This window comes from Tachysurus vachellii, chromosome 20 (assembly GCF_030014155.1).
Source record: "Tachysurus vachellii isolate PV-2020 chromosome 20, HZAU_Pvac_v1, whole genome shotgun sequence".
In the NCBI taxonomy this organism is placed as follows: Eukaryota; Metazoa; Chordata; class Actinopteri; order Siluriformes; family Bagridae; genus Tachysurus; species Tachysurus vachellii.
Genome location: NC_083479.1, coordinates 10,403,611 through 10,422,388, shown reverse-complemented (window position 1 = coordinate 10,422,388; position 18,778 = coordinate 10,403,611). Strand labels below are relative to the sequence as shown.

At 36.7% G+C, this 18,778-nt stretch overlaps 2 protein-coding genes across 3 annotated transcripts in view; both read left to right on the top strand.

Moving 5' to 3' along the window:
• Positions 1–576: 576 nt before the first annotated feature.
• LOC132863599 (myb/SANT-like DNA-binding domain-containing protein 2) lies at positions 577–9,146 on the top strand. Of its 2 annotated transcripts, none has more exons than XM_060896494.1 (4): positions 577–1,101; positions 3,817–4,072; positions 7,086–7,149; positions 7,676–9,146. In XM_060896494.1, the coding sequence occupies exons 1-4, from the start codon at positions 637–639 to the stop codon at positions 8,544–8,546; spliced, it is 1,656 nt and encodes a 551-aa protein (XP_060752477.1). In that variant the 5' UTR covers positions 577–636; the 3' UTR covers positions 8,547–9,146. The 2 variants fall into 2 exon arrangements, with proteins under 2 accessions (XP_060752477.1, XP_060752479.1); XM_060896496.1 differs by having other exon boundaries at positions 579–1,101; positions 7,703–9,146.
• A 6,598-nt stretch (positions 9,147–15,744) lies between these two features.
• Positions 15,745–18,778, top strand: part of esama (endothelial cell adhesion molecule a) — a 33,026-nt gene continuing 29,992 nt past the window's right edge. The window contains exon 1 of the mRNA XM_060895675.1: positions 15,745–16,152. Coding sequence (XP_060751658.1) covers positions 16,083–16,152 — 70 coding nt within the window. The 5' untranslated portion in view covers positions 15,745–16,082. The remainder of the gene's footprint in view (positions 16,153–18,778) is intronic.

Below are 18,778 nucleotides of genomic sequence, written 5' to 3'. Positions count from 1 at the left end.
AGATGAATGGACTGCGCTGCCAAGTGGGAAAAGAAACTCCATATGCTTACATATACAGGTATTTGCATTTAGTAGCATCATCATCATTACACATAGAAAGGTTTTTTTTCTATAACATGTATTAGGTTGGTTTCCCGGGAAGACCTATTTAAACATTGCAAGATTTTTTTGCTCATTTGGCATTCATTAAATCATTTCCCTTTCCTTCTTATTGCTATCATTTTATCTTTTTTAATTGTGTGTAAACGTGTGTAAATGTAATTTAATATAATGTAAGTTACCAAAGCTCTAGCAATTTGACCATGCCAATAAACTTCTTGAACCTTAAAAACCTTGTTTATTTATTTGTTTGTTTGTTTGTCTGTTTGTGTATTGTTTATTTTGAATGTATAATTTACCTTCTTTCTGTATGATCTTTTTTTGCAATTAAAGAGTAACTTTATTACGTATTTCGCATATTATTCCATATTTATAAATATGCTTATATGCTAATCTTTAAAGTAAAAGGTATTGAATTGAAAAGAAAAAAATCAGTGTGTATCGTCCGTTACTTGCTGCCATGGCCGAATCGGATGCGCATGCGCGCTCTTCCCTCTTCCCTCTACCCCTCCTCTTAGCAACAGAGCAGCAGCAAAGATGGCTGCCCCCAGTAACGCCGAGCGCTCTCCTGAGAGGTCGGCGCCGCTAAAAATGCCTAAAACCGAGCTCCCGTCTCCCGATTCGGACGAGCTAAGTGATGGCAACCAGTACCATTCCGACCCTTCAACGCCCAACAGATTCTCCTCTCTGAATGTGTCCATATCAGCACTGGGGGCCGGAGGCGGCCCTGCCTCTGCCTCCAACAACAGCAGCAGTGTTGCTGGCAGCGGCGGCGGCTTCACAGTGTGTCGCGGCATGTCATGGACTCCATCTGAAACCAACGCGCTCATCGCCGTTTGGGGTAACGAACGACTCGCAGAAGCCCGCATGCAGCAGCTGGAAGTTGCAGGGACTGTATTTTCCGGCAAGGCGCCTGGACCGGCCATGTATGAGCGGGTTTCTAGAGCCTTGTCAGAGCTCGGATATGACAGGACTCCGTCTCAATGCAGGGAGAGGATGAAGGTATTGTCAAATGGGCAGAGGAGCCAAGCAGCACTCAGCGTTCAGGCTAATGCAGCCCTTTAACAGTATTTAGCTGTAATATTGGTGTGTCTGTTTTATGGATTGTTGAAGATGTCAAACCCAAAATACAGGGCTGTGACTAAAGTAATATTTCCTTGCTAACTTTGTCATTCATTATTGCCCCATTATTAACTACTAACCTACAAATAAAATGTGCAATAATAAAAAAAATAAACACTTTTACCATCATTATAAAATGACTTGAAAGCTAGTGACTGCTTTTCAGTATTGTAATGAAATCCCCTCCACAGTATATGCAGTGGCTTAGTGGTTAGCACGTTCGCCTCACACCTCCAGGGTTGGAGGTTCGATTCCCGCCTCCGCCTTGTGTGTGTGGAGTTTGCATGTTCTCCCCGTGCCTCGGGGGTTTCCTCCGGGTACTCCGGTTTCCTCCCCCGGTCCAAAGACATGCATGGTAGGTTTATTGGCATCTCTGGAAAATTGTCCATAGTGTGTGATTGCGTGAGTTAATGAGAGTGTGTGTGTGCCCTGCGATGGGTTGGCACTCCGTCCAGGGTGTATCCTGCCTTGATGCCCCATGACGCCTGAGTTAGGCACAGGCTCCCCGTGACCCGAGGTAGTTCAGATAAGCGGTAGAAGATGAGTGAGAGTGAGTGAGTATATGCAGTACCTGATAACCTGCTGTAGTGAACTTGGTGTGAATCTGGTTTTATTTATATAGTAAATTAATTTTTCTATAGAACTTTATTTGATGATACATCTTGCACTGTTTTGATCTGTTTGAGATGTGAAGAAGACAGTCAGATGCTGCTCACTTTCAATGGAAGATAATTAACCTAGGTGATTTAACCTAGTTTAGAAATGGTGTATATATATATATATAGATAGATAGATAGATAGATAGATAGATAGAGAGAGGACTTATTTTAACATGTTGTACTAAGCATATTGTGCACTGGATTCTGAATCATCTTTTTATTGATTTTATTGCTTCCAGTCACCATACTTATGAAGTTGCCAAAAATTCTTCTTACTACTGGTTGCCATAGTAATAGTGTAATCCAAAACAGTTTTCTTGAAGCTAAAATAACATTTCTGGAGTGGGATATAAAATTCACCAGTGTATAAAATGATATTGGGATATAAAATTCACCAGTGTATATATGCATCATATCATATATGAGATGAAGGAGAAGCAGTGTATGCTCTTTGCCACAGATCTCATGTGCTCTGCTGTCTTCACTCCTGTTGGTAGTTAAATTTGTTCATGTCATTGGACATACCTACATCTAATTACCAACTCTCACTGTCGGTCCTGTCGCCAGAAGTTGCCAGCTCCCATGTAAAATGGATGATCTCTGGTTAATTTGTCACTGCAAGTTCCTATATGTGTGAACATAGCGTTACAATTAATCATTTTTGTCACCTTACTAGGCTGAGATTATTAACACTTAGTCTCTTCCTGTAATAATTATGAAGCTTCGAGACACTTATGGAGGGATCTTAGTACACTCCTCCATACCAAACATCTTAAGCTACTATGTATTCGTATTATTCCACCTCCATTTCAAACAACACGTTTTCTATAGAAACTTATATGGTAATAGATCATAGACGACAGGTATTAATTTCTTCAGAGAAGCAACCAAGTTTTGTGCTAAAATAGCCTGGTATCACGAGTCCTTAAACCAGCTGACTCCAAAACATCCCCAAATAATCAATACGCTACCAATATTTTTACAGCAGGTTTCAGGTTCTTTTGCTTGTATACAGTCCCAGCCAAACATTCTGAAGGTTTGCATAATAAAAAATTTTTGGTTTTAACTGACCACAACACACGCGGTTCATTCTAATGAAGCCTGGTGTAGTTCATGCTGTCAGGAAAGGCTTCTTTCTTGCAGTTTTACAACAGCCTTTGTTAAAGTGGCATTTAACATTTTTGAAATTTGACAGCCACAAGGATCAATTAATCCATTGCAATTTTCACACTTTTTTCAATTTACCATTCTCTGCAATTGTGTTGAGTCATCGCTCTTGGGTCCAGTTCCTTGCAAATTTCTTTCTATTTTAAATTTATTAAACTTTTGTTATGGGATTAATTGTGCTTAATCATATTTTCTCCTGCTTGTGTACCTTTTTCTAATCCAATGCCTTATGTGTCCAGGCCAACGACAACTTTTGTGTTGGTACAAAAGGATTTAACAATTGTGTATTATGTACAACAAAGGGGTTTAACATGTGCGCAACCTCGTGTTTATACCTCAGGAAAACAGAATATAGTTAACATCATCAACATAGTTTCTAATGACTGAAAAGCAGTATTTCATTGCCAAAGAATGACAATTTTATTTTAATTTAACATATTTATTAGGGTTGTTATTAATTTTGGGTCTGTAAAAATATAAAATATAAAAAAACTATTTAAAAAAAACTATAAAAATTATAATTGTTATTAATATTATTATTTGGAAAATGCTATTTTAAAAATTCTAACTTTTTTGTTTTAACAAACCGCTTCACCTATTGTTTGTGTGGAAATGATTAAATATTATTTTTAATTCGTTGTTCTACACATTAATAAATTATGGAGGGCACAGTATACTGAGTGCTGGTCATTAAATCCTCAGGTAGTTTCTAAGTAAAATTTGTTATTGTAATCTTTAATAGGGAATGTTTTTTTTTTTTTGCTCACAGACATTACGGCGATGCTATAGCCGCGTAAAAGAGCACGGCATTGGGAAGAGGAAGAGCAGTTACTCCATCGAGCAGCTGGAGAAGGTGTTCGGCCAGGGTGGCTGGGATTCTCAGAGCTGCCAACCTGTGCTGATTAACAGCAGTGGCCTCTATCAGGAGATGGAATCAGATGGCAGCACGATGGAGGACTACCCCCAAGAGGACTGGTGCAGCCAGGACCTTTCTGCTGCTTTCCAGGAGGGAGAGATAGAAGCTGGTAAGTAAACTGTAATCTGTATATTTTGCAAGGTAAGCTGAAAATAAGCTTGCAGAAAGCTGTTTTATATATATATTTATATAGAATAATTTAAACCAGAGAGGATGACTGATAGTATGCTGACACCAATTTATATAATCAGGTGGCAGCAGCAGGCTGCATATCATCATGTAGATACAGTTCAAGAGTTTGAGTTAATTTTAAGATTAAATATCAGAATGGGTTAAAAACATAATCTTAGTGACTTTATTGGTTGTTGGTATCAGATGAACTGGTTTGTGTGTTTCCAAAACTGCAGAATTACTTTGATTTTCACACACAACTGTCTTTTACATAAAGTAAGCAGCAGTTCCTCAGAAATAATAAGAGAACAGAGGAGAATGGACAGACTGGTTTGAGGCAATAGAAAGGCTGTGGTAACTAGAATAAAAACTCTCTACAATTGTGCTGAATAGAAAAGCAGGAATCTGAAGCTACACCATTTTAATTCAATTCAAATTGATTTGCATAGCACTTTTAACAATGGACACAGTTTTAGAGAACATAAGTAACATAATACAAAAGGTTTAATATTATAAGAAGATTAATTTACCTGTTATGCTATAAAGAAAAGGTGTTCAGAGCAGACCGTATCACTCATGCTACTGAAGACTAAGGGTCTTGCTCCAGAGCTCAACAGTGCCACCTTAGCAGTGCTGGGGCTTGAACTCCCTAACCTCTGATCAATAACCCAGAGCCGCAACCATTAAGGTGGTATGCACGTCATAGAACGGCATGCAATCGCTGTGGCCGGTCAACAAGTCTTAAACCAGTTTAGGCTCTGTATATCTTTCCCAGTCAGTCTTTGATCTTTCCAGTCAACATTTATTCTCTTATACACAGCGCTTTAACATATAGTACTGGGCATAAGAAGAAACTCTCTGCAGGCTTACTTTCATGCAACACTGTGCTAAATTGACATGAAGAGAAGCGCACACAGCCAATGTGACCACTATTTAATAAAAACATTCCCTCCTTTTTTTTTCCCCAGAAAGAAGAGCACATGTTTTGACCTTTTATTTTCTATTGGCCACTTTTTGTGTTCAAGTTGTCCATGATGTTCCATCTGCCTTGATGTAATCTGTGCAAGGATCATAGGTATTGCAAGTGAGTCTGTTAAAAAGGGGAAAAAAGTATATATATATATATATCATCAGAGTTTAAATACAAACTGCATGCAGTGCTATATGGGGCGAAGAAACAACAAATGCTGCTGCCCATTCAGTAGTTTATTGCATTGAATAGAGCAATCAAGGCTTGTGAGGATTTATTGATGATTTATTTATTTATTTATCATAGTAAATGATCTGTCAAACAAGGATTGGTTATATAATAATTATAATAAACTATCCAACTATTTTCAACAACATTATGGATATTTTTATATCTTTTTTTCTTTTAAAAAATAATAAACATAATTACAAACAAATAGGAAACATCTAATTTGCTTTTTTTTATTTTAAAGATTTAGATTTTTTTTCAGCATTTTCATATATCTTAAATAAAATCGAGTTTCAAATATAAACTAGTTTTGTGAGCATTATTTCAACCCATGAATAATGATTATATTACTGAAAATAATTTTATTACTGAAAAACTACCGTATTGCTGGATAATTGTTCATAAATCTATCTATCATGATACATACAGTGATGCCGCGAGATACGAGTTTAATTCGTTCCGTGACTTTGCTCGTATCTCAAATTGCTCGTATCTCAAAACAATTTTCCCCGTTTAAATGAATTGAAATCCCATTAATCCGTTCCAGCTCACAAAATTCCACTCCAGTTGTTTTGTTTGTGTTTTGAATATGCAAAATGTACAGTACCTGTAATTATAAATGACAAATATTGTATAAAAACATACAGTAATAAAAGAGAATGTTAAATAAACTGGTTTTACTTTACGGAAGATGCGCACGGAGGTTGAGGGAGGAGTAAACAGGAGGAATTTTGTCTTGTACGTACACTTTCGCTTTCGTTCACTTACTCGCTACTGTACACTCTTAATGCTACTTTACATTTAAATGGAACTTAACTATACTTCAGTAAAATTAACGAACATAAATCAAGCATTGCGTTAGTTTTGGCAGGCCACGTCGTCAAGCGTGCATCAGATGTTAATCAGCTGTCCACGACACACACGCAACAATTTCTGTTTTTTTTACATTCATTTTGCTTAATTTTCTTCATTGCTTTTCTCTTCACTTGTTTTTGCTTTTTTTGTCACTCCTCACTAACATCTGCCGGTCGTTTTAATAAAAACCTGTCCGGTCGCCATATCAGATGCGGTGTAGTCGCACAAGTTACATTTTTTTAACAGATCCGACGCTTAAAACGAATCCGAAAATTACGGATCCGCAGATGGTCGGCACCTCACGCAGCGCCTTTGCGACTCTCCATAGGAAATGAATGATTTCCGTTTTGTCGACCGCCGTTTGTCACGTGCAGTGGACAGGAGGCTTTAACCGAGTGAGACGCGGGAAGCTGAGGTGGGGGAAACAGAGTACACGTGGTTGTTGGGGATCTTTGTTTCGGCGGCGGCGGGTCAGATACTCGTATCTCAAAAATTTGCTCGTATCTCAAGACAAAAATTTGGTCGAATCACAGCTCGTACTGTATCTCAAAAAATTCGTATGTCAAAGCACTCGTATCTCGAAGCATCACTGTATTGTGTATTGTTGAAATTGTAAAATCATATGACAAAAATAAAAACGATAATAAATTTTTTCCTTATTGTCCACTGCTAAAAACAAAAACCCTTGAAGTTTTAAAAACAGCGTAGTCATAGTAGATGAAGCAATATTTTCTCAGTCTAAGGGAGTGAGTAGAACAAAATATAACCATGTTTATTTAAAGTGTTCTCTTTTAGTTCACGAACAGCATTACTTTATTCCAACAGGATGTGTGTAGTTTTTTATGTAAGTTATAATTGTGTAACTTTTAATATAATTTTTTTATTATGTGTTTCACAGAGGAAATTCAACTTCCAAAGAATCGAATTCTACAGTTAAGACCGGAGGCTTCTGAGCATGCCCAGTAAGTAGGACGTACCCTAGACACTCTATAATACTCAATGAGGCAAATAGTTTTGGTAACTGTAGATTTAGCATTTTTGTGCTTTTCAGCTTTTTTTTATATATCCTATCGCCATTATTTTGAATAGCTAATTCCTCTTACATAGCTAATTCAGAGAAATATCTAATTTGTTGATGCAACTCAAACATTTTCTTGAAAAATTTGTGCAATTTTCCTATCGTAGTTTGAGATGGAAATGTATATTACAGCATGACATGATATGTATTATAGGCTTGTGGTAAGCTTGCTACCCGCATGTTAGTAATGATTGTTTGTTATTGTCTATTGTGCCTTTTTATTAGAATTGTCTACTCTTTAGTAAATCACTAAGTGTATTACAATACAAATCTTACCACTGTTTATACATGCTAATGTGTATTCCTGCATATTTGATTTTAAGCTTTCATAGATTTATTTGGATAGATAGATAGTTATTGATATAGATAGATGGTTGGATGATTTATTTTTTGTTTATATTTTTTTAAAGCCCACATCATCCTGTGATTTCCTGCAGGCGTCAAGAAGTGATGCAGAATGTGATACGCATCCTGGAATCAGTGGATGTCAAATGGGAGCACTTTCAGACGTGGACAGATTTCTCACGCTTGCACCTCTCCAACAAGCTGGCCATCTTCGGCGTGGGCTACAACACACGGTGGCGAGAGGAAATCCGCTACCACTACGCAGAGATCAGCTCCCAGGTACCGCTTGGGAAACGCCTTCGGGAGTACTTCAACCCGGAAAAGCCAGAGGGCAGGGAGATCATGACCAAGGTGCAGAAGATGAACTGGAAGAATGTGTATTACAAGTTTTTGGACATCACAATCAGTGAAGCGCGTTGCTTGGAGCTCCACATGGAGGTGGACTGGATTTCTATTGCACAAACGAGCTCATCAGGCTACAGCAACGGATCCAAGTACCTGCTTCCTGGTGGCATTCCGAAAACCTACGGCCTGTACGCTATCGGATATGAAGAAGGGGAAGAGACTAGTAGCTTTAGTTCAGAAAACTGTGGTTCTTTAGCCGGTGAACAAGAACGAGAACTTGGTGAGAGTGAAAATAAGCGGAGGAGGACTCCATCCAAAGTAACTTACTGCTACCTCGGCATAGCAGAAGACCGCACGCTTCAGCAATGCCTCTTCCAGCACTTTCAGAATTCAGGGAAGTGTTGCAGTCGTCCTGAGCCTGCCATTACCAGGTTTCTGCAGGAAAACTGCTCCAGGGATGGGGACTCCTCTTCCGTGTACATTAAATTTATTGAAGTGGAGCTGGACTTTCTCTCAGCTGGATCCCTGGTGGAATGTTTAGAAACTGCAATTGGATACACCTTGAAGTTCAACAAAAAGGACACCTTGTGACAAACAGATTTGCACAACTGTACTGAAGAGATCTTGACCCAGCTCGGCTTTCACTCTAGATATTTCAGCCAGCAAAGAATAGTTCTGGAGCTAAAACCAAACAGCATCTAGATCTTTTCAGTGCAGTTGTAACAGCAGTTGAACGTGTTCAGGAAGGTTAATGTTCCTCCCTTGCAGTAGACTTAATCAGGGAGTTGTTGAACTGTTGAAGTTAAAATGGCGGGCCTGACGGCGTCTAGACGATGCCATATACATTTTAAAACTGCCTTTATTTTTTATCATCCTACCAGTTCTTCAAAAGTTTCAAGTGTATGCTGAGACATGGCACTTTTGGAAATTTCCCATCAGAAAAGAAATGAGGGGAAATTAAAGTTTATTGCTGTAGAGTTCTATATAATATATATTTATGAATATTGATGTTAAGCATTCCAGCATTTTCAGGAAATTGCATTCAGATGTTTTCAGTATATCAGTATTTGTTTATATTTCTTTTTTCTTGTGAACTCACACAGTGTCTTTATGTATAACTGTTTCCAGATCACAGTATTGTTTACATGAATGGAAGAAAAACTAAATAAATAGGACACTTTAAACTCGAAATTTCTTATTCCAATTCAGTGAGAATATTCGTCAAAACTTGACTTATTTATTTTAGTAAGAAGTAAATGGAATTCTGAAACAATTTCTAATCACAATAGATGACATCAAGAAGTAATAGCCCAGTTTGCACAGGAACATGCACAGTGATTTCCTTTGACTTTTTATGCTGCTAGCTCCTAGTTGTGCAAATGTTGTGAAAATGCTAGATGAGTGATGATAAGTATAATACAAATAGCATATCAAATACAAGGATTTGGATAAATGTATTGTCCACCGTGCTAATTTACTGAAAGTAAATGAATGTAAAACTAAACCCATTTATTAATTTAAAAGCAAAATGTAATCATTGTCTGCAAAGAAAGTATGTAAAACAGAATTTTGCTTAAGATAGACAATATCCAACCTATATGTTGTTGTTAAAACATGTTATTCTAGACTAAGTCCCTGTTTGCTGTTATAATAAGCTCCATTCCTCTGGGAAGGATTTCTACTAGAATTTAGACCATGATCTGTCCATTTAGCCATAAGAGCATTAGTGAGGTCAGGCAGTGATGTCAGCTGAAGTGGTCTGTGTGCAGTCAATGTTCCAGTTCATTCCACAGATGTTCAGTGGGCTCACGACAGGTCACTCGACAACTACAACACACACAGACAGTCTAGACAACTGTGTTTCCAATTTAAGTAACAGTTTGGGAAGAGCCACAGATGCAGAGATGGGGGACTCGAGTCATATGACTTGACTCGAGTCAGACTTAAGTCGCACAGTTGAGACTTGAGACTTGCTTGACAAATATTAAAAAAAGACTCGACTTGACTTTGACTTGACATTCATGACTTGAGACTTGACTCGGACTTGAGTTAAATGACTCGAAATAACTTGTTTTTTGTTTTTGTTTGATCTTTTTTGTCTATTTTGTTTTTAAATCTAAATCTGTTTTTAAACGCACGCAAGAGCGTAATCTAACCACGTGACGCAGTAGGCAAGCAGAGGGAGCGCGCGCACTAACTAATAAACCTTAACAGTCGTGACGAAACATGGAAGGCGCTACACCAAAAATAATTAAGTTCGGGTACCGGGATTTTGTGCAAGATGAGAAGAGAAGAACAGCATTATGCGACCACATCGTTCACAATTGAATGACAAAGTTCTATCAAATTAAATTTTTTGCAAGCGCCATGTAGTGTAAATGGTTGGTCACTGTTTATGTGGAAATGTCAGCTTTTTTGCAATAGCGCTTATAATTGGTCTTCAGTGTTAGTCTTTGAGTGAAAAGCGTATGGATCGTTTATGGGGATGCACATATATATAAAAAACATAAATATAAATATAAAAAACTTCAGAGTTGCAAGCACAGCCATATTCTTGTCTCGCATGCACACGCACACACATTCAATTTAAAGGGATAGTTCACCCAAAAATAAAAAAATTATTTTATAATTTTCTCACTCTCATGATGTTACAAACCTGTATAAATTTCTTTGTTTTGATGAACACGGAGGAAGATATTTTAAGGAATGTTTGTGACCAAACCATTCATGAGCCCTATTCACTTCCATAGTATTCTTTTTTCCCATTATGGAAGTGAATGGGGCTCATGAATGGTTTGGTTACAAACATTCCTTAAAATATCTACATGCGTGTTCATCAAAATAAAGAAATTTATACAGGTTTGTAACATCATGACATCAAGAAAATGATGACAGAATTTTCATTTTTAGGTGAACTATCCCTTTAATTAATAAATTACACTCACTCCAATCATCTCTCTCTCTCTCTCTCTCTCTCTCTCTCTCTCTCTCTCTCTCTCTCTCTCTCTTCTGCTATGTTTGAGGCATATTGAAACTTTTCATGCTTTTATGTTGGCCTTATTTCAGTTACATTTACATCTTATTCTTTGTAGTTTTGATTTTTATTCATTTTTACATTTTTACTGTATTTACAACTCACCTGTATGTGGACACCTTTTAAAAATAAATGCATATAATCATTTTTGTTGCAAATAAAACTCATAGTCCATAAATACTGTAGATTTAACTTTGTTTAATATATACTATTAGTTAAATCATCAAACATCTGTATGACTTGCCAGTGACTTGCTTGACTCAAGCTACGACTTGACTTGCTTGACATAAAGCAGTGACTTGACTTGACTTGACTTGACTCTCACAAAAAATGACTCGGACTTGCTTGAGACTTGAAGGTTAAGACTTGAGACTTACTTGTGACTTGCACATGTGTGCCTTACTCCCACCTCTGCACAGATGTGAAGGTCAGTTGTCTGCATACATTTGACTATATTGTTTACACAGATCAAGCATAACCTTGTGACCATTTTCCTAATATTGTGTCGGTCCTGCTTTTGCTGCCAAAACAGCCCTGACCTGTCGAGGCATGGAGTCCACGAGTCCCCTGAAGGTGTGCTGTGGTATCTGACATCAAGATGTTAGCAGCAGATCCTTTAAGTCCTGAAAGTTGCGAGGTGGGGCCTACATGGACCAAACTTGTTTGTTCAGCACATCCCACAGATACTCAATTAAGTTGAGATCTGGCGAATTTGGCCCTTGTCAGATCCTTATGCTTGCTAATTTTCCCTGCATTTAACTTATCAACTTTGAGGAAAAAAATATTGTAAAATATTTTGTTATTATAAAAAATAATGCCTTGCTGCCTTATACATCCCACCCACTAACAGGTGCAGTGATGAAGAGATAATCAGTGTTATTTACTTCACCTGTCAGTGGTCATAATGTTATACCTGATCGTGTAAACACATTTTTGAATGTTTTTATCTTCAATTTAATGGTCAAATGGCAAATGCTTCCACTGAATAAATAGTTTATATTTATGCAATGTAGCAGTTTGTGTACACAACTCTACAAAGAGTGCCTCAGCAAACAAAATATCCCCAAATTCAAATATAAATTGCATTTTTACCAAAACATTTAATAGTTTATGCTTATTTAATAACGATCATACAAATTATTTATGACGTCATAAAAAGCAGTACTTTTTTGTGCACAATAAATATTATTCATTATGTGTCCAGCAGATGGCAGTAGAATCCTAATAAGCCAGATAAGGTATTTTATCTCCTGTTACCAAATTTTAGACGTTCTGTTTTAAGATGCACCTTCCATCTGTCTCAGCTTTACAGCTGTAATACATCTGAAATATTATATATTTCCAATATGTTTTGAGGCTAAATTAGAATGTGGTTAAGAGACTATGGAAAAAGATTGTGTAAGTTTAGTTAGGGTAATGTGATGTGTATGTTTTCTGCATACTCTGATTTAAAAAATAATGGAAAAAAAGAACAGAATACAAAATGTAGGTAGCATTAAACGTTACTATAAACAAACACAATGAGAATGAATGATTAAAAAACGCTTTCCCTGTTTACCCTTTTGAAGTGTGAAGTGAGGTTAATTTTTTATTTTAATTAACTAAGTTATTTATTTATTTGTTTTGAAAAGCTTCAAATTTTATGAACACGTTACCGTATGTCAGTTTGTGTGATCCTGTTAATAATGTTAAGATTTAAGTTATGCTTTAATGCACACAATATGATCCAAAAAGGAATTAAAAGTGCAGTGAATTCTATCCAGATAAAAGATATATATTTTTATAGCAGTGTCCTTTGGACAGAGAAGACAAAAGTGGAGATATTTGGCATCAGCCAAACACAGACTATTATCACTAATACCTCTACCAAACCTTGAAGCAATACAAAAGAGAGCTAATGAATTTGACTTTTTGTATCAACAGGATTGGGAAACCTTGCAGCTGAAGAAAAAGTTTTGTTAAGGAAGTATTATGTATAAAAATACAAGTATTCCAAGAGCACCAGCGGATCTGCAACAACTCAATGAAAGAAACTTTTCGTTTTTTTTACACTTATACGGCAGCTCCGCAATCAGAAACTTTTTGTGTGACAAGGTGACAGAAAGGCTACAGTCACTGATAAAAGCACTCCATGCATTGCTGGTGAGAAAAAAACATCTCAGAATGCACATGTCAAAAGCTTGGCTACAACAGGAGAGGACCATCGGCTTTTTTTACTTCTGATAGGCAAAAAACAGTCAGTATTTGCCACCAGCAGCATGAATCCATGAAACCCAACCTGCTTTGTGTCAACAGTGAAGGGTGGTGCAAGTAGTGTAGTGTGTTTGAAATGTTTAATTGGGACAATGAGGGCCTGTTAAAATCAATCAACCATCACGTAAACAGATATACAAGTATTGTTGCTGATCATGTGAATCCCTCCCTTTTTTACCGTTGTTTATCATCCTCTACCGGCTACATCGAGTATGATAATGCTCCATGTTACAAAGTAAAAAAATCATATCGAACTTAAACTGGTTTCATGAACATGACACTGAGCTCATTGTTCTTCATTGGCCTTTCCAGTCACTGAAACTGAATCTAGTAGGATAGCTTTGTTATGTGTTGGAACAGAAGATTCAGAGCAGGAAAAATGTGCACAGAGAAATCTGCAGGAAATGTGTGATGCAATCATGTGAACATGGACCAGCCTTAACTGAATGTATCCAACACCTTTTCAAATTCATATCATTGAGAATTTAGGTTTTGAGGGAAAGAGTCCTTACCAAGTAATAGTATAGTGTTCCTAATAAAGTGTTTGGAGAGTTTATAATGTACTGAATTTACAATATGGACATCATGAATTACATTTCCTAAGCTATTCCTTGTCAATTTAACATCCAGGATATTTCCCAATGTGTTCAAATAAGATAATTGATGCTTTACATTGTATTAATAAAAGTTTCAATACAGGATGCTGTTTGAGGATACTCAAGTTACAAATATATACATACATATATTGTGTGTGTGTGTGCGTGCGTGCGTGTGCGTGTACACAAGTATGTACTGTATGATAATTCTCACTGATTGTTTATGCGTTCTAAAATATTTTGCTTTTGGCTGTAAGGTTATAAGGTTTATATGTCTTCCTATGCCCAGTACTCACAAACATATACACACCATGAAAGATAAGCTTATAGCACTGCACTGACATATTCTCCATCATTATTCCCTGCCATGCAAATGGGATAATACTGACTGAATAGCATTTGAAACCCAAATGCATACTAGCTATGAATAAGTATTAAATAAGTATGTCAATGAGTAACGAGTCTAAGGTGTGCTCTGTAGTATAACATAATACAAGGTATTCTCTAGCTGATGAAATGAGGAAATCACACAAAGTATTGTTAGAATATACTTTTGTCACATATTCATTTGCTGTATGGATCCTTATAAAGACATAGCAGAGGTGTTCATTCTTATGTGAAAACTGATCATCTATTAAAGCTAAGATCTACTGATTAAGCAGGTGGGTTAAAAACCTTGACCCACAACAGCCCTTTGTGGATAAAGATTGGACACCCTTGATGATTCTTGTTTTTTTTTGGAAACAAAAATATTTCTAAAGGTGATTTACCCGTAGTGACTGCTACCATATTACTGCAATCCCACTCTGTGTTTGCTTGAGCTATTAGAGGTTTCGAGGTCTCTTGAGTTTTACTTGAGCAGTGAAGCAACAGTATCTCTCTTTATAACAGCAAACCAGCACACCACATCCTCCTCTATTAAGCAAACACCACACTACATCAGCCTAAACCCTGTTTCTATGGCAACTAGCCAGTCTGGTGAAAAAGCAGTGAAAAGAGTTCACCTAAAGCCAGGTCTGCATGTTCATATGTTGTTCATTAGTCCAGCCTGTCCTGATCAGTGGCTCAGGAAGAGACATAAAGCAGGCGGCTGGGCCAAAGGTTAGAGTATCTATAGCAGTGTCAAGACTGAAGATAGCACAAATGTAGAGATGTAAATTGTGATAAAAAAAAAAAATCACTTGCATCCACAATGCTCATAATGTTAAATGATTAATAATGATTAATTATAGTGATTCATAACTCATTATTTATGTGATAGATTTCTTTGGGTTTGATTCTGATCAAGAAGAAAGCTTTTGTTCAGTTAATACTGATACATACTATAAGTACTGCATTATCAGAACTGTCAGTCATCACATCATCAGTATAGGTTACACACTACTGCTGCTGCATATTATACATTAAGGATAATATTGTTATAACACTGTTATTTGCACTACCATGCACTTCTCACACTTTATGTACATAACTGATCAGTCATATATTCTGTATTCATATTTAATACTCATACTGTCTATATTGTATCACATCGTCTGTATTGTCTTGTATAGTGTGTTTTGTCCTGTCTTGTATAGTATAGTGTTATTTATGTCTGTACTTTTGAGAGTCACAAACAGCTGGAACCAAATTCCTTGTGTGTGAACACACTTGGCCAGTAAACCTGATTCTGACATGATGACATGATACCAAAACCTTGAGCTGATTATAATACCAATGCAATACGTTTTTTTGGAAAAAAAAAAAAAAATCTTTTAAACCTGATTCTGATTCTGATCAGTTTTGTAGTTCCTGCTTTGCATTTATTATTATAATACAACGCTACCTGTAGGAGAGGCGGTGCTAGTGACATCACCCTAACGGGGGCGTGGCTTCTTTACGCAGGTGCCGCTTGTCTCTGGTCCGCTGAAGTAACGTTTTACACACCAGAACTGCTCTTATCTGTTAAGGTGTACTCTGTCGCCTGGGTTTCAAGGTCGAAGTTCAAGCTTAAAAAAACCTCTACAGCATAAAAAGACCTACAGTCTGTTTGTCGGAGTCGTCGTCGCGGTGTGGACTTTTCCATTGAGGAGTCAGATCTCTATACAGAGTAGAAACGGACCTGTTTAAAAGAGCACAGAAAGACATTTAGACCAAACAGGTTGTTTATTAAAATTAGCATTTTAGTTATAGACAAGCCTGTTAGAGTAAAGCGAACATCAACCAGCAGGAGAAGAAGAACAGACGGACTTGTGGTGTTGAGATATGGAGCGTCGAACTTGGGAGAAACTCGACACCTTGCTGTATGTTCTGACGTTGCTGAGTCTTTTCCCAGGTAAGTGTTAACCTGTATTTATCTGTAAAATACACAAAAACATCAGGGCTTTAGTGTGTGAACACATTGGCCGTGTGCACAGTATCATAGTGAAATAGTCAGGATAGTAATCCACTATGATTAAAATAATATCTGCCTCGATGTAATTCACTTGACTTACTGAATCATTTCTACGAGTTCTTGCCCTGAATTGTACCCTTGTCTCTTGGGTGTCACCCTGAAACCCAAACCTTTTGTACATTTAGTGTGTATATTTTAACTGTTTTTAATGTAAAACATTTCTCTGTAAGAAGTTATTATGGTTCGGACACACTTTATCCACATTGTATTGTATTGCTTGTATTATATTTTTGGAATTAATGTGTGTGTGTGTATATATATATATATATATATATATAAGTGTGGCCATGTGCTTCCAGGGCTTCCTCAAGGAACTCTGGTTTCCTCACACAGTCCTTTGGAAAGTCATGTAGATGTTATATGTTAATGTTTAAAAACATTTAACAAAAAAGAGTGAGTAAGCAATGCTGTGGATTTGTGTAAGCCTTGTTTGTAGCTGTGTGATTTTAGCTGTAATACATTTGTGTGTATCGGTTTTAAAAAAACGATCGCATCATGTCAGAATTAGAATCAGGTTTATTGGCCAAGCGTGTTGACGCACACAAGGAATTTGGTTCCAGTTGTTTGTGACTCTCAAAAGTACAGACATAAATAACACTATACTTTACGTTTAGTTTGGATTATACAAGACAGGACAAAACAGACTATACAAGACAGTACAGAAGATGTGATACAATATAGACAGTACGAGTATTAAATAGGAATACAGAATATATGACTGATCGGTTATTTACCGATGTCATCTTTAATATTAATGGTGTGTAGGCCTGATTTCATTTGTGTTATATAAAAAAACTCACTCTGTCATGCAATACGCATTCAGCTCTAATACAATAGTTAACAATTTATTCAATCCAATATGTTCATTCGTATCCATGTTCAAACATATTTTTGTCATGCATGAGAAAAAATGTGATTGCAGAGCTTTCTCATGAGCAGTGTGCACACCATCATAAAAGTCTGTTGACAAAACACCTCTATGTACACATTACCTCACTACCATATCACACTGGTTTCATGAAAACAGTGGGAAAGAATAACTCAAGGACTCATTTCCATAGCCTGTGGGAAGTAATGAAGACTAGGAAGTACAGAAAGCATTTACAACGCAATAGATGGGTTTCAATGAGCCATATATAATGACCTCTTATTACTTACTTATTCAAACAGTATTTCTTTTCTTTTTTAATTTCTAATAAATGAGCAGTGAGCCTGAACTTGGCTGCTGTTATATGCTCTTTTATACACACAAATGCAAACACACAAATGCTAACTTAGTTACTTGCAGGTGTGTCCTGCTATACACTGTTCTGTTTTTTTGGAACGGAAAGAAGAATAATAGCATCGTGAAAGAGAGGAAGGAAGAACAGCGTCACCACTATAATTGTTGGGATACAGGAAATTGGAGAAATAATGGTTGGCTATTTCGGACTGAAATACATAGTAATGGTTTCTTTGTAACAAGGAAAGGTGTGAAAAGCTCACTTCTTTTTTCATTCCTTTTTAAGAATTTTTACTTTTTAATACATGATTTAGTCAAAATTAGATATCCAGTTATTAAAATGATGCTAGATCCTGAGAATGACATGTTGTGTGCTGCAAATCTAAATGACTTGATTTTTCTTCTCAAATCTAATTGACTTTTGATGAAGTGAACATTTTAAGATGTGGTCTTGTGTAAGTTTGCCCAGTTGAAGAATGTTCTTGGCGTCAGACATTATCTAGCGTACCGTAGATTGTGGTTGGGAAGATCGACATTAATATCTACATAGTCTAAAACAAAATGAATTCAAGCAGCTGTCACACTGGCTTATTCTTTAGGTTACTATCTAGTGAATTATTTTAAAGCAATCGTGTAATTGAGAGTCGACAATGTAGAGCATACAGTCTAGCAGGTTCAGTTATACCTTCCACAGTGTTTGAGGTAATCTCGTTAACCAGGGTTGCCAGGTATTAGCAAAAGGTCCAGCGTGTGGTTCTCTTATCTCAAAAACCACACGAAAGTACTAAAACTAAAAAGAGACAATTAATCCTTTCCTCAGTGTTTATATGGAGAAACGAGTAGTATATAACACACGTCTTTCTGTTGAACAGATATTATTCATTAACCCATCCCCCTTTCTCTCATCCAAGCTTTGCAGTATATGTTACTATAGAAATGGTTTGGTACATCATAATGACACTGTCTACATTAAAATTTCACACTTTACATTTTCATTTTGTAGAAGTGCATTACAATAAATTTATTTAATTCAGTAAATTCATGAATTCACTTTTGAAGGGATGTCCTGATCTTGATAATGTTATTGTGGTGCCCCAAATTCTTCACTTGTTAATGATTATTTTGAATGCATGCTCTTGTTTTGGATATTCTTTTGGAAATCCCCTCTCCTGACCAATACTCCTCCTCAGTGCCATCTGAAGCTGTCAGTAAAATCCTACACAAACAGCTGATCTTTCGTTATTTGAAGAATTATCAGAGATCACATCAGAGATGGCAGGTGTA